General features: G+C 40.1%; 1 protein-coding gene across 1 annotated transcript in view; it reads right to left on the bottom strand.

The window, feature by feature from the left end:
* Positions 1-1,816: 1,816 nt before the first annotated feature.
* The window catches only part of LOC150081034 (uncharacterized), a 152,674-nt gene continuing 136,902 nt past the window's right edge, over positions 1,817-17,588 (bottom strand). The window contains exons 8-9 of the mRNA XM_090380895.1: positions 2,559-2,627; positions 1,817-1,870 (exon numbers count right to left, since the gene is read on the bottom strand). Of these exons, the coding sequence (XP_090237021.1) occupies positions 1,817-1,870; positions 2,559-2,627 (123 nt within the window). The remainder of the gene's footprint in view (positions 1,871-2,558; positions 2,628-17,588) is intronic.

Here is a 17,588-nt window from a genome sequence, read left to right as displayed (position 1 = left end):
AACACACCTTCCATAATGGGCAGACGCCCTGTCATGTTGAAACCAAATGTTGCGTCTCACATTTGCTGGAACATTGTCAAGTAACCCTGGTAGAACTTGTTCAAGAAAGATCCGATATTTAGCGGAGTTCATGCGGGATGGTAACAGGTATGGGCTGACTAAACAGTCACCGACCATACCTGCTCACATATTTATTGCAAAGCGATGTTGTGCCACATGGGGGCACACACCATGTGGGTTGTCGTGTGTCCACACACACATGAGCATTGTGCTGATTGAATAAGCCTTCCCGAGTGAAATAAGCCTCATCCATTAACAAAACATAGGCTGGAAAATTCAAGTCTTGAACACTTTCTTGGAGAAACCACTGTGCAAAAGCCACACGTGCAGGATGATCTTGGGGGAATTCAGTAAGGGTTCAGTAACTGAACCCTTTGGAGTTGAAAGGGGTGTAAGGAATCACCGTGCGAGACACGCTGTACACTGCAACGGGACACTCTTAAGGCAGAGGCAACGGCACGTGTGCCGGTAGTAGGGTTATTCTGGACGGCATTCAACACAATTTTTTCCATGGCGGGAGTTCGCGTCGAATGTGGTATGCCTGCACTACTCCTGTTACCTCTAAATGACCCATAATCGCACAAACTTTGATGCACACGTGCAAACAAACGATGGTCCAGTACATGTCTGTCTGGGAAGCGTTCTCCATAAATTTGTTGAGCGGCTCGTCCATTGCCCTTCTGCTAATCCATACACTAGGTGCATGTCTGCCAGCTCACAGTTTGTATATCGATGCCTGCTCTTCGTGCGGTGACTACTGCTTGAATGAGTAAATCAGAAATTTCCTCTCTCATGAACTGATGAACAGCGCCGTCTACCGACTTACGATGACGTTTCCGGTTATGGGTTCCTATGCGATTCACATTCCTTTAGATGTTACCTACCTCCCCTAAACGTTTGTAAATATTTTTGAGACACCCTGTATAATAGGAAAAGAAAGATTCTTTATATACATATGTATCATAACGTTAACGAATCACTTAACGCTATGATGTTATTGTCTGTCATACCTACGTGTCAATCAATATATTATTCTCAACTTCTTCTGCCAATACCGATAATACACACAGTCTGTTTACCAAGAATGCAGGGAGAAACTGCTGTAGTGGCAAACCAGTTTGTCTGGTTAGTTTTCCATGGTTCTCGTGTTGGCTTTCTTTACCTTCATCGAAACTCAATTTTAAAAATGTATAATTGAAATATTCTATGCAGAAGTTCTGTGACCTACTTGAATTCCAAGTATGTCTATTATGAATGTGTCAGTCATAAAACCAGCATGCCTTTGGGTAAGCCCTTTTGGTTGGCATGGTAGCTGGGACTGCTGTTCTGACAATTTTCTCATTTGATATCTTTTCTTACTTTTGAATGCTAAAATTAATTGATATAGCTCACATTGACTTTATATTGTGTGGTATTTAGTTATATATATTTCCTCTTCACTAGAATCTGCAGATTTATTGGCAGGAGATATTTCTGGTAACTCCTCTGAAATGATTTTCAGTAAAAAAAAAAAAAAAAATGTAATTTAAGACAGCATAGAAATTCTGATTAAATGAAAAGTTTCCATAAAAACAGAGATTTAAGACAGAATTGAATTTTATTATCCATTAAATTAATAAACTTTACAGAGTGCACTGAAAAAATATATATCAACAGATGACATCTTGCTATGTCATTTGTTGATATATTAGATATATTATAGTGCAAAATTACTCAGGTTTTTTTCTAAACTTTTTCTTTTATGCTATAACAGCATTCAGCTTGTAGCAGCTACATGAACATAAGTCTTCTGTCCCATCTGGGAGAGAATCTAATATAAAGTAAAAAAAAAAAAAAAAAAATAATTTAACTTAAATAATCATCAATACGTCATACAAATAAAACAGTTTTTACCACGAATTTTACTATTTCATTATGAATCAAATAAAAATTGATTATTTCAGTCAAAATTATAGCTTTCTATTTACACAAGGCGGGATCAAAAAGTTCCAGAAACAAATATTTATTTGAGCAAATACAATATTTATAGATAATTACACATAAAAATTTCAAAACAGCAACCTTAGAAAATTTAAAAAATTTTTCTCACTGATTATATAATTATCAAAAAAAACCTCCTTCGAAGTCCTTTTTTTTTTTAAAGTTCCCTAATTGCCATTTCTACACCACCAGAAAAAAAAAAAGTGATTTTTTTATTTTGAGAAAAAATAAATATCACATGGTACAAGGCCAGATGAATGATGAGGATAGTTAGAGAGTGTTTGGAAAAATGTTCAGAAATTGTCACATGATGAGAAGGTTAAAAGTTACAATACTCAAAGGGACCTTCCTTGTGGCAAGGAAGGTCCCTTGGATGTTTTGTGGCATGTTTTGCTGGTTTATAAAAATCTGCCTTTTCAATAAAGATTTGTGAAGCAGTTTTATTAATTTACTTTAGTAATTAAAATATAATCATTACAAAATTTAGAATAAGCCAGAACATATTTCTCTATACATACCAGCCTCACAGTTGACTTGATAAAGTTTTTTCTGTATGTTAGATCAAAATGTGGATATTTTTCCAGTACCTGCAAAAACAGAATTGCAAAAACTGCTATGTATTAACAAGTCTAAATCAGTATTTTAAGAAATTCTATAACACATTTGGGTTTTTGTTTTAGATTCTTTGCAGACTCTTAAAATTACTATGAGCACCTCAGTGCTGAGGGAAAAAATTATACTGCATTTTTTACACCATTGGTAGTTGAACATGTACCTCGAAAAGTCATCACACTCCTCCAAACTGCATACAACGGTTTAACCAGCCAGGTGCGCATCCAGAACGATTTATCTGAGGAATTTACCATCCAAACTGGAGTCCGCCAAGGGGATGTAGCCTCCCCGTTGCTTTTCAACATCGTGGTCGACGCCATTATGAGGCAAGCATTCAGAAACAGACAGGGCATACAATATGACAAGGATCACTATGTGACTGACCTGATGTTTGCTGATGATAGTGCTATCCTTGCCGGTAACGACGCTGAAGCCACGGACATCCTCTACGACATTGCCCGCATTGCCCGGCCATACGGTTTGAAGATCAATGCTGATAAGACAAAGGCCCTGACAACAGATGGGTCGCAAGCCACCATCTATCTCGAAGGCGTCCAGATCGAGCAAGTGCAGGACTTTAAATACCTTGGGTCGCTGGTCCAGGAGAAGAAAGTTGCATCCACCATGGAAATCCACAGCAGAATTGGACAGGCGGCCACTGCGTTCGCCTCGCTCAAATGGTGTCTGTGGAAGAGGACCAACATTTCCACAAAGACTAAAATCCGACTCTTCCGGACTTTGATCCTGCCCATTCTTCTTTACGGATCGGAAACATGGATTTGTCTCAAGTTAGATTTGAACAAACTTGAGGTATTCCAAATGCGATGCCTGCGGCAGATCTTGGGCATCTCTCTTCGCGACCGCATCACTAATGATACCATCCGTGCCAGATGCCAACAGCAACCAACCATTGCCGACCAAATCCAGAAGCGAAGGCTTAGATGGTTTGGCCACATATGTAGAATGGGCACGAATAGAATACCATCCACACTCCTTTGGAGACAACGACCCACCCAATGGAGCATCCAACGGACCGCGCCTAGGAAAACGTGGGCCAAGCAAGTGGAAAATGACTTGAAGAGCCGACGTCTCGACCTTAACCAGGCTAGGACTGATGCCTTGGATCGTAAGGTATGGAAGAACATCACAGAGCAAGTCCGAAACCCTGCGGCACCTACAGCAGCATACTGGTTGCGTGGCCAACCGCCTCCCCCAGCTGCCAGCTAAGGACCGAAGAAGAAGAAGAAGAAGAAGTTTTAAAAATATATATCAATGGTACAATCCCATACTATTTAGCAGTAGTGATCCTGCTTGCAGAGAGTAGCTCAAACACTAAAACAAAAAAAAGAGACATATAGTTTTGGGTACGCAACTTTCCATTTATTGAAATTGCATTTTGTCTATAGGTCTAGCTAAATACAAAGCACACTTATTAGCATCTGACTTTACTTCTAACTCTTGCATTAATGATGACATACCTTTGTTACAGAAAATCAAAAAAAGATTTAAGTGGAACATATTCCACTCAATGTTTCCTTTGGTTTTCTGTCACAAAGAGATCAAAAGATTCCTGAATGATCTTGATATCAAGATGAATTAAGCAGAATTAAGTGCTGGAAGACAGCTATGGCCAGGAGATATTGATATCTTTTAAGGGCACAAAAGGTGATATAGTTCTACATGTTGGCAGTAATGATATCAAGAGTAGGAGACCGGCAGAATTACTTAACAAGTACAGGTCACTGTTGAAAAAAAGCCGTGAATTAGGGTTCAATTTGAAAGTGTCTGCAATTCTGCCCAGACACGATAAGAGGGAGTATATGATGAGAGCCTTGTCGATCAATTCGGCCCTGGAAAGATTGTGCAAGGCTCAAGGGGTAGAATATTTTTCAGCCTGGACTGTACCTGTTAACAGGAGAGACTGCTTCTACAGGGATGGGATGCACTTAAATAGAAAGGGTGCAAGAATATTTCCTGATGCTATAGAGGCAGTGTTAGGTGGGTCGGAAAACTGCTAGCTTGGGGGGAGACAAAAACTAATAGATTAACAGTAGCCACTGGCAGAGGTGAAAGAGATTCTTGTACTGCTTCTATTGGAATGAGCAGAAGCCTGAAAAACAAGATTCAGGATATTTCAGAGACTGCTGAGAGTCATTGCGGTACAAGTAAACACATGGGTTGTGTTAGGGTAGCTAAGAATAGAAACAGGTGCATGTATACTTGTGTGTACACCAATGCTAGGAGTTTAGTAAATAAATTTGATGAATTTGAGGTATTGCTCAAAACATCAAAGGCAGATATTGTTGGGATATCAGAGACGTGGTGTCACACAGATATAAGGAATGCAGAACTGGAATTTGGGGAGCACAACGTCTACAGAAAGGATAGACAGAATAGGAAGGGAGGAGGGGTTATGCTATTATTAAGAAACACATAAAATCCAAGGAAGTGAAGCCAGTCGACATCGCTGGACAGTGCAGCGTTGAGTCAGTTTGGTGTGACATAAGCATTGGGAGATCAAAATTGAGAGTACTGCCATGGGGGATGTCTTTGTGTGTGCGCGATGCAAGGAGTGTATCAATATCAGGCAACAACTCGGCGTTCTTGTGGGCCTATATGAGAGCTTGAAGGACAGGGTGGATGCCCTCGAAGAAACTAAATTGAGGGGCCCATCAAGCTCTCAGCTGCCCACATCAACGCCAGAGCTTGCACTTGGGCATCGTGTGACACAGAGGCAACCCCCAAGGCAGAATGCGCTGGTCCCGAAGGAACTAGTAGTTGTTGGTGACTCTATTGTCAGGGAAACGGGGAACATGCTTTGTAAAAAAAGATAGGTGGAACAGGACCAGGGTATGTCTGCCAGGGGTAAAGGTTGATGACGTTGTAAAGCGAATATCATCTTTTAAGGGCACAAAAGGTGATATAGTTGTACACATTGGCACTAATAATATTAAGAGTAGGAGACCGACAGAATTACTTAACAAGTACAGGTCACTGCTGAACAAAAGCCGAGAATTAGGGTTGAATTTGAAAGTGTCTGCAATTCTGCCCAGACACGATAGGAGGGAGTATATGATGAGAGCCTTGTCGATCAATTCGGCCGTGGAAAGATTGTGCAAGGCTCAAGGGGTAGAATTTTTTTCAGCCTGGACTGTACTTGTTAACAGGAGAGATTGCTTCTACAGGGATGGGATACACTTAAATAGAAAGGGTGCAAGGATATTTGCTGATGCTATCGAGGCAGTGTTAGGTGGGTCGGAAAACTGCTAGCTTGGGGGGAGACAAAGACCAATAGATTGACAGTAGCCACTGGCAGAGGTGAAAGAGATTCTTGCACTGCTTCTATTAGAATGAGCAGAATCCTGAAAAACAAGATGCATGGTATTTCAGAGACTGCTGGGAGCCATTGCGGTACAAGTAAACACATGGGTTGTGTTAGGGTAGCTAAGAATAGAAACAGGTGCAGGTATACTTGTGTACTAAACTCCTACCAATGCTAGGAGTTTAGTAAATAAATTTGATGAATTTGAGGTATTGCTCAAAACATCAAAGGAGATATTGTTGGGATATCAGAGACGTGGTGTCACACAGATATAAGGGATGCAGAACTGCAATTTGGGGAGTACAACGTCTACAGAAAGGATAGACAGGATAGGAAGGGGGGAGGGGTTATGCTATTAGTTAAGAAACACATAAAAACCAAGGAAGTGAAGCCAGTCGACATCGCTGGACAGTGCAGTGTTGAGTCAGTTTGGTGTGACATAAGCATTGGGAGATCAAAATTGAGAGTAGGAGTGTGCTATAGGCCTAATGACTCTGATGAGTATAATAAGTAACTGTACAGGGAAATAGAGTGGGCCAGTAAATCAGAGAGTCTTATAATGGGAGATTTTAATTTCCCAGATATTGACTGGAATTTGGGGGCTGGTTAATCACGCACTAGCAGGGCTTTTGTGGATTTATTGGATGATTGTTTTCTACATCAGCATGTTCGGGAGGCAACTATAGGGAGTAATACTCTTGATTTGATTATCAGCAGTGATTCTTCATGCATTAAGAATCTGCAGATAAATGAACCACTAGGTGGCAGTGATCACAGTGTGCTGAAGTGGGATTTACTCAAAGAGGTAACTACCATTAGGGGTAAAGGGAAGGGTTATTGCTTCCGTAAAGGTGACTACGATGGACTGAGACAGTATTTAAATTCTATACAGTGGGACCAACTGATGATGTTACCAACAGCAAATTCAAAATGGGAAGCATTCAAAGAACTTATCTTGGAAGCTACTAGGCTTTACATACCAACTAAGAAATATTATTCAAGGTTTAGGCCAAAATGGATGTCAGATGAACTAATGAGGCATATGGCAGAGAAGAAAAATGCATGGGGTACTTACAAATTAACACATGACACAGAAGCCTATGATAGATACAAGCTGATATGCAACCAAGTTACAAAGGAGGTTAGGCAGGCGAAGGCAGATTACGAGAAATCCTTGGCAAGGGATGCAAAGAAAAACAGCAAAGAGTTCTTTACTTATGTAAACTCTAGAAGGAAGGGGATGAATCAGATTGGTCCACTTGATATTGATGGGTCAACTGTTGATGATCCTGCTCAGGTAGCTAACAAACTAAATGAATATTTTGCATCGACATTCACACATGAGGAGTTATTCAGCAAGGGGAATGCCAGAGGTGTATTCAACTCTAGCAGTAAGCTACAGAATCTTGAAATAACTGGGAGTAAAGTGGAGGAGAAACTGTTGAAGATAAACAAAAGAAAGGCACCCGGGGTGGATGGGATCTATCCAGTTATATTAAAGGAGGCAGCAAAGAAAGTAAGCAAACCCTTAGCCATAATTATGAGAGCTTCCTTGGACTCAGGGGAGGTACCCATAGACTGTAAATGTGCAAATGTGACCCCAATTCACAAAGGAGGATCAAAGGCTGACACAAGTAATTATAGACCTGTAAGCTTAACTTCTGTTCCAGGAAAATTAATGGAGGCACTGGTTAAAGAAGCACTGCAGGATCATTTAGACAAGACTTCAGTTATAGCTCAGACACAGCATGGTTTTGTTAAGGGGAAGTCTTGCCTGACCAACTTGATTGGATACTATGATGCAGTCACAAAAGAACTGGATGCAGGGAATAACTTTGATATTATATACTTGGATCTTAGGAAGGCTTTTGATACTGTTGCACATGGAAGACTGCTACACAAATTGGAGCAGTGTGACATTGGAGGCAAATTGCTGCTATGGATAAAGGGGTGGTTGAGGGGGAGAAGACAGAGAGTGGTAATCAATGGACACTGCTCATCGTGGTCTAATGTTATTAGTGGAGTCCCTCAGGGCTCAGTGTTGGGTCCATTATTGTTTTCTGTATTTATAAATGATATTGATGATGGTATATCAAGCTTAATGTCCAAGTTTGCAGACGATACAAAGGTTGGCAGGGTTGTCAAGGACACTACTGACACTATGCTGCTGCAACAGGATCTGGAAAGGTTGAGCAGATGGGCTGAGAGGTGGCAAATGAAGTTTAATATTGACAAATGTAAAGTACTACACATGGGAAACAGCAACCCCAAAGCAACGTATCAACTCTGTGGTACTACACTGACAGTGGTAGAGAATGAAAGGGACTTGGGGGTGGTTGTGCAGGCAGATATGAAGTTCTCTGAGCAGTGCAGATGGGCTGCAAGAGTAGCTCATGGAGTATTGTCAATGATATACAGGAATTTTTCCAGCAGGGATAAGGAGGTGATTATTCCATTGTATAAGGCAATGGTTAGGCCACACCTAGAGTACTGTATACAGGTCTGGAAGCCTCATTTCAAGAAGGATGTAGAGCTGCTGGAACGAGTACAGAGAAGGGCAACAAGATTAGTGAATGGAACAAAGGGGTGCTCTTACGAAGAAAGGCTTAAGTTTTGCAAATTACAGTGTCTGGAGACTAGGCACCAGCGAGGTGATCTGATAGAGGTGTATAAAGCCTTGAATGGTTTAAGCATGCTCAATGCTGATGGGATTCTTCCTCTAGCTCAGAAAAATCACCTGAGAGGGCATAAATTCAAATTGAGGAAAGACAGATGTAGGATAGACGTGTGGAAATTTGCCTTTAGCCAGCAGGTGGTTAGTTGGTGGAACAGACTTCCATCCCTTGTGGTGGAGGTTGATAGCCTAAATAAGTTTAAGGCTCAGCTGGACAGGTATTTTGAACGAACAGAGGGGTGAAGTGGAAGTGGGTTTTTTTTTTACTTTTTTTTTGGCTGATGCTGCATAAGCTTGCTTTCTTGCATCAAATGCCTCTACTAATGCTAATGCTAAGTGCTGAAAAGAAAAAGTATCAGCAGTATCTGGGTGAATATCTAGCTTATGGTTTTTTAACATCCATTCAGCTCAAGACAGACTATGTGTCTTATGTGTAATAGTTCTTTTTCAAATGAGGCTATGAAACCATCAAGACTTTTAGATCGCTTGAAAAGGAAACATCCTGATAAAATTGGTAAATATCAAATATTTAAATTTAAGTAAGAGTGTGCTATAGGCCTAATGGCTCTGATGAGTATAATAAGAAACTGTACAGGGAAATAGAGTGGGCCACTAAATCAGAGAGTCTTATAATGGGGGATTTTAATTTTGCAGATATTGACTGGAATTTGGGGGCTGGTCACTCACATACTAGCAAGGCTTTTGTGGATTTATTGGATGATTGTTTTCTACATCAGCATGTTCGGGAGGCAACTAGAGAGAGTAATACTCTTGATTTGATTATCAGTAGTAATTCTTCATGCATTAAGAATCTGCAGATAAATGAACCACTAGGTGGCGGTGGTCACAGTGTGCTGAAGTGGGATTTACTCAAAGAGGTAATTACCATTAGGGGTAAAGGGAAGGGTTATTGCTTTCATAAAGGCGACTACGATGGACTGAGACAGTATTTAAAATCTATACAGTGGGACCAACTGACGATGTTACCAACAGCAAATTCAAAATGGAAAGCATTCAAAGAACTTATCTTGGAAGCTACTAGGCTTTACATACCAACTAAGAAATATTGTTCAAGGTTTAGGCCTAAATGGATGTCAGATGAACTAATGAGACATATGTCAGAGAAGAAAAATGCATGGGATACATACAAATTAACACACGACACAGAAGCCTATGATAGATATAAACTGGTCATATGTCTTTACTGTGTTAACAACCCTACCAACCTTTGTATCATCTGCAAACTTGGACATTAAACCCGATATACAGTGGGACCAACTGATGATGTTGCCAAAGGCAAATTCGAAATGAAGAGCATTCAAAGAATTGATCTTGGAAGCTACTAAGCTTTTCATACCAACTATGAAATCCTGTTCAAAGTTTAGGCCTAAATGGATGTCAGATGAACTAATGACTTGTTTGTTATTTTGTTGTCAGGAGCATTAGCAACTAAGGTCATATTGGATGTCGGATGAAACTATGATAGATATAAACAACCCTGCCAACCTTTGTATCGTCTGCAAACTTGGACATTAAGCTTGATATACCATCATCAATGTCATTTATAAATACAGAAAACAACAATGGACCCAACACTGAACCCCAAGGGACTCCACCAACAACATTAGTCCACGATAAGCAGTATCCATTGATTACCACTCTCTGTCTTCTCCCCCTGAACCATCCCTTTATCCATAGCAGCAATTTGCCCCCAATGCCACACTGCTCCAATTTGTGCAGCAGTCTTCCATGTGCAACAGTATCAAAAGCCTTTCTTAGATCCAAATATATAATATCCTGCAACAATATAATATAATAGCAACCGCAGCAACTCCAAAGTAGTAGTAATGGCAAATGATGCAAGAAAGCAAGCTTATATAGTATCAGTCAAAAAAAAAAACAAACATGTTCACCCGCATGTACCCTCCGAGAATTTATCTTGTCCTCCCTTTAATTTATTCAACCCATCTGCTTCTGCAACAACAGATGTAAGCCTGTTACAACAATCAACAACTCACTGGCTGAAAGCAAACTTCAACACATTCATTCTGCAACCATCCACTATTCTTCCTAAACTTGAATTTATGCCTCCTTCTGTGAGATGTACAGGATCTCAGCAAGCGAAAATACCATAAAAAGTTAGCTTACTCAATCCATTCAAGGTTTTAAACACCTAAAATGAGATCTACACAGGTACCTAGTCTCAAGATGCTGCAATTTGCAGAACTGAAGCATTTCTAGGTAAGAGCACCCTTTTGTTCCCTTTGCTACTCTGACTGCCCTTCTCTGCAACTGTTCTGGCAGATCTACATCCTTCTTAAAGTGAGGTCTCCAGGACCTGTATAAAGTACTCAAGATGTGGCATAACTATGGTGTTATACAAAGGGATAATCACCTCCTTATTCCTGCTAGCAAAGTTTCTATAAATCATTGACAAAAGCCCATGAGCTGTCCTGGCAGCATACCTGCATTGCTCAGAGAATTTCATGTCTGATTGCACAATTACCCACAAGTCTTTTTCATTCTCCACTACCCTGAGTGTAGTAGCACACAGTTAATAACTTACTCTGGGGTTACTGATGCCAATGTGCAGTATCATGCATATGTCAATGTTAAACTTCAACTACCATTTTTAAACACATAGACCAAAAATTTATTAGACCTTGTTGCAGTAGCTCACCATTATAACCATCATTAATTACCCTGCCAACCTTTGTATCTTCTGCAAACTTAGACATTAAGGTTGATGAATAAATACTGAAAACAACAATGGACCCAGTACCGAACTCTGGGGAACTCCACTAATAACATTATTCTATGAATAGCAGTGCCATTGATAACCACTCTCTGTCTTTTTCCACTTAACCATCCCTTTATCCATAGCAGTAACTTTCCCTTAATGCCACATTGCCCCAGTTTGTACAGAAGTCTTTTATGTGCAACGGTATGTGCAAAACCTTCCTGAAATCCAAGTATACAATGTCAAAATTATTTTTTTGCATCCAGTTCCTTGGTCACTGCATCATAGTAATCTATCAGATTGTTTATATAAGGCCACCTCTTGACAAATCCATGCTGTATTTGCAATATAATTGCATGCCTGTCCAGTGGTCCTGCATTAACATTATTAAAGGCACATGATGATGCAAGAAAGCTTATATGGCATCAGCCAAAAAAAAAAAAAAAACCCTTCTCAATTCACCCATCCACTTGCTCCAAATGTTTGTCTAGTTTTGCCTTGAATCTATTTAACTGGAAGACTACTGTACAAATTGGAGCAGTATGACATTAACGGCAACTTGCTGCAAGGGATAAAAGGATGGTTGAGTGGAGAAGACAGATAATGGGTCCTGTGTTTGGGTTCAGTGTTTGGGCCCATTGTTGTTTTGTATATTTATCAATGATATTGATGAAGGTATATCAAGCTTAATGTCAAAGTTTGCAGATGATACAACGATTGGCAGGGTTGTTAATAACAGTAATGACAGTATGCTGCTGCAAAAAGATCTGGAAAAGTTGGTTAGATGAGTTGAGAAGTGGAAACTGAAGTTTAACATTGACAAATGCGAAGTACTGCATATAGGTAGCAGTAACCCCAGAGAAATGTACCAACTATGTGGTGTTACACTCAGGGTAGTAGAAAATGAAAAAAACCTGGGGATAAATTGGGAAGTACAATGCGTACAGAAACGATAGACAGGACATGAAGGGAGGAGGGATTATATTGTTAGTTAAGAAACACATAAAATCTAAGGAAGACGATCCAATTCATGTTGGTGGACAATGCAATGTTGAGTCTGTTTGGTGTGACATAAGCACTGGAAAAGGAAAAATGAGAGTAGGTGTGTGTATTATAGGTCTAATGAATCTGATGAGTATAATGAGCAATTGTGCAGAGAAATATATGGGCCAGTAAATCAGATTGTCTTATAATGGGGGATTTTAATTTCCCAGAGATTGACTGGAATTTGTGGGTTGGTCACTCACACACTAGCAAGGCTTTTGTGGATTTAATAGATGGTTGTTTTCTATAGCAGCATGTTCGGGAGGCAACTAGAGGGAGAAATACTCTTGATCTGATTATCAGTATTGATTCTTCATGCATTAAGAATCTGCAGATAAAGGAAACACTAGGTGGCAGTTATCACAGCGTGCTGAAGTGGGATTTACTCAAAGAGGTAACTACCATCAGGGGTAAAGGGAAGAGTTTTTGCTTTCGTAAAGGTGACTATGGTGGTCTGAGACAGTATTTAAATTCTATACGGTGGTACCAACTGATGATGTTACCAACAGCACATTCAAAATGGGAAGCATTCAAAGAATTAATCTTGGAAGCTTGGCTTTTCATACCAACCAAGAATTAATCTTGGCTTTTCAAGATTAATTCTTGAAAAGCCAAGAAATATTGTTCAAGGTTTAGGTCTAAATGGATGTCAGATGAACTAATGAGATGTGGCAGAGAAGAAAAAAGCATTAGCATTAGCATTAGTAGAGGCATATGATGCAAGAAAGCAAGCTTATTCAGCATCAGAAAAAAAAAAACAAAAAAACACACCACTCCCATTTCACTCCTCCATTCGTTCGAAATACCTGTCCAGTTGGGCCTTAAATTTGTTTAGGCTATCAACTTCAACAACAAGTGACGGAAGTCGGTTCCACCAACCAACCACCTGCTGGCCAAAGGCAAATTTCCGCACATCTATCCGACATCCATCCTTCCTCAATTTGAATTTATGCCCTCTGAGGTGATTATTTTGAGCAAGATGAAGAATTCCATTGGCATTGAGCATGCTCAAACCATTCAAAGCCTTATACACCTCTATCAGATCACCTCGCCGGTGCCTAGTCTCCAGACTCTGTAATTTGCAAAACTTAAGCCTTTCTTCGTAAGAGCAACCCTTTGTTCCATTCACTAATCTTGTTGCCCTTCTCTGTACCCGTTCCAGCAGCTCTACACCTTCTTGAAATGAGGCCTCCAGACCTGTATACAGTACTCAAGATGTGGCCTAACCATTTCCTTATACAAGGGAATAATCACCTCCTTATCCCTGCTAGAAAAATTCCTGTATATCATTGACAAGACACCATGAGCTACTCTTGCAGCTCATCTGCACTGCTCAGAGAACTTCATATCTGCCTGCACAATTACCCCCAGGATCTTTTCATTATCCACCACTGTCAGTGTAGTACCGCAGAGTTGATATGTTGCTCTGGGGTTACTGTTTCCCATATGTAGTACTTTACATTTGTCAATGTTAAACTTCATTTGCCACCTCTCAGCCCATCTGTTCAACCTTTCCAGATCCTGTTGCAGCAGCATAGCGTCAGTAGTGTCCTAAACAACCCTGCCAACCTTTCTATCATCTGCAAACTTGGATATTAACTTGATATCCCATCATCAATATCATTCATAAACACCGAAAACAACAACGGACCCAACACTGAACCCTGAGGAACTCCACTAATAACATTAGTCCACGTTGAGCAGTGTCCATTGATTACCACTCTCTGTCTTCTGCCACTCAACCATCCCCTTATCCCTAGCAGCAATTTGCCTCCAATGCCACACTGCTCCAATTTGTGCAGCAGTCTTCCATGTGCAACAGTATCAAAAGCCTTTCTAAGATCTAAATATATAATATCAAAGTTATTCCCTGCATCCAGTTCTTTTGTGACTACATCATAGTATCCAATCAAATTGGTCAGGCAAGACCTGCCCTTAACAAAACCATGCTGCATCTGAGCTATAACTGAATTCTTGTCTAGATGATCCTGCAGTGCTTCTTTAACCAGTGCCTCCATTAATTTACCTGGAACAGAAGTTAAACTAACAGGTCTATAATTACTTGTGTCAGCCTTTGATCCTCCTTTGTGAATTGGGGTTACATTTGCACATCTCCAGTCTATGGGTACCTCCCCTGAGTCCAAAGAAGCTCTCATAATTATGGCTAGGGGTTTGCTTACTTCCTTTGCTGCCTCCTTTAATATAACTGGATAGATCCCATCCTCCCCAGGTGCCTTTTTTATGTTTATCCTCAACAATCTCTCCTCCACTTTCCTCTCAGTTATTACAAAATCATCCAGCTCACTGCCAATGTTTACTTTACCTACATCATTCTCCTTCCTGAATAACTCCTCATGCATGAATGTAGATGCAAAATACTCGTTTAGATTGTTAACCACCTGAGCAGGATCCTCAACTGTTGAACCATCAATATCCAGTGGACCAATCTGATTCATCCCTTTCCTTCTTGAGTTTAAATAGGTAAAGAACTCTTTTCTGTTTTTCTTTGCATCCTTTGCCAAGGATTTTTCGTAGTCTGCCTTTGCCTGCCTAATCTCCTTTGTGACTTGGTTACAGACCAACTTATTTCTATCATAGGCTTCCATGTCACCCATTAATTTGTATGTATCCCATGCATTTTTCTTCTCTGCCACATGTCTCATTAGTTCATCTGACAACCATTTAGGCCTAAACCTTGAACAATATTTCTTAATTGGTATGTAAAGCCTGGTAGCCTACAAGATTAGTTCCTTGAATGCTTCCCATTGTGAGTTTGCTGTTGGTAACATCATCAGTTGGTCCCACTGTATAGAATTTAAATACTGTCTCAGACCATCATAGTCGCCTTTACGAAAACAAAAACCCTTCCCTTTACCTCTGATGGTAGTTACCTCCTTGAGTAAATCCCACTTCAACACACTGTGATCACTGCCACCTAGTGGTTCATTTATCTGCAGATTCTTAATGCATGAAGAATCACTGCTGATAATCAGATCAAGAGTATTGCTCCCTCTTGTTGCTTCACGAACATGCTGATGTAGAAAACAATCATCCAATAAATCCACAAAAGCCTTGCTAGTGTGCGAGTGACCAATGCACAAATTCCAGTCAATATCTGGGAAATTAAAATCCCCCATTATAAGACTCTCTGATTTACTGGCCCACTCTATTTTCCTGTACAATATCTTATTATACTCATCAGAGTCATTAGGCCTATAGCACACTCCTACTCTCAATTTTGGATACATATAAATTTTTGGATACATATACAAAGCATCGGATATATATAAATTAACAGGTGACAGAAGCCTATGATAGATGTAAACTGGTCAGTAACCAAGTCACAAAGGAGGTTAGGCAGGCAAAGGTAGATTACAAGAAATCTTTGCAAAGGATGCAAAAAAAAAAAACAGCAAAGAGTTCTTTACTTATGTAAACTCTAGAAGGAAGGGGATGAATCAGATTGGTCCACTTGATATCGATGGTTCAACTGTTGATGATCCCACTCAGGTAGCTAACAAACTAAATGAATATTTTGCATGAATATTTTTGCATGAATAATTCCTCATTCACACATGAGGAATTATTCAGCGAGGGGAATGCCAGAGGTGTATTCATCTGGCAGTAAGGTAGATAATCTTGTAATAACTGAGAGTAAAGTGGAGGAGAAATTGTTGAAGGTAAACACAAGAAAGGCACCTGGGGTGGATGGAATCTATCCAGTTATATTAAAGGAGGCAGCAAAGGAAGTAAGCAAACCCTTAACCATAATTATGAGAGCTTCTTTGGATTCAGGGGAGGTAGCCATAGACTGAAGATGTGCAAATGTGACCCTAATCCACAAAGGAGGATTAAAGGGAGACACAAGTAATTACAGACGTGTTAGTTTAACTTCTGTTCCAGGGAAATTAATGGAGGCACTAGTTAAAGAAGCACTGCAGGATCATCTAGACGAGGCTTCAGCATTCTCGGAAACAGCATGGGTTTGTTAAGTTTCTGAAGTCTTGTCTGACCAATTTGATTGGATACTGTGATGTGGTTACAAAGGAACTGGATTCAAAGAATAATTTTGATATCATATATTTGTATCTTAGAAAGGCTTTTGATACTGTTGCACATGGAAGACTGCTGAACAAACTGGAGCAGTGTGGCACTGGAGGTAAATTGCTGCTATGGATAAAGGGATGATTGAGTGGGAGAAGACAGAGAGTGGTAATCAATGGACACTGCTTTTCATGGACTAATGTATTAGTGGAGTCTCCCAGGGTTAAATGTTGGTTCCATTGTTGTTTTCTGTATTTATAAATGATATTGATGATGGTATATCATGCTTAATGTTCAAGTTTGCAGACAATACAAAGGTCGGCAGGGTTGTTAATGGCACTAATAACAGTACACTGGTGCAGCAGGATCTGGAAAAGTTGAGCAGATGGGCTGAGAGGTGGCAACTGAAGTTTAACATTGACAAATGTAAAGTACTGCATATGGGAAGCAGTAATCCCAGAGTAACGGGTTTACTGCTGTGTGGTATAGAGTGAAAAGGACCTGGGGGTAATTGTTCAGGCAGATATGAAGTTTTCTGAGCAATGCAGACGGTTTGCAAGAGTACCTCATGGTGTCTTGTCAATTTTTCTAGGATGGATAAGGAGGTGATTATCCTCTTGTATAAGGTAATGGTCAGGCCACACCTTGAGTACTGTATACAGGTCTGGAGGCCTCATTTTAAGAAGGATGTTGAGCTGTTTTAATGAGTACAGAGAAGGGCAACAAGATTAGTGAATGGAACAAAGGGTTGCTCTTATGAAGAAAGGCTTAAATTTTGTAAATTACAATGTCTTGAGACTAGGCACCTGTGAGGTGATCTGATTGATGTGTATAAAGCCTTGAATAGTTTGAGCATGCTCAATGCTGATGGGATTATTTTTCTTGCTCAGAATAATTGCCTGAGAGGACATAAATTCAAATTGAGGAAAGACAGTTGTAGGAAAGATGTGCGGAAGTTTGCCTTTAGTCAGCAGGTGGCTGATTGCTGGAACAAACTTCCATTTGTCACTGTAGAAGTTGACAGCTTAAACAGATTCAAGGCACAACTAGACAAACATTTGGAGTGAGTGGATGGGTGAAATGAGAAGAGAGTGTGTGTGTGTTTTTTTTTT

This window comes from Mastigoproctus giganteus, chromosome 9 (genome assembly GCF_048544385.1).
Source record: "Mastigoproctus giganteus isolate SK-2022 chromosome 9, ASM4854438v1, whole genome shotgun sequence".
Lineage (NCBI taxonomy): Eukaryota > Metazoa > Arthropoda > Arachnida > Uropygi > Thelyphonidae > Mastigoproctus > Mastigoproctus giganteus.
Note: the sequence above shows the minus strand (reverse complement) of the source record. Positions and strands in the feature narration are given on the sequence as shown.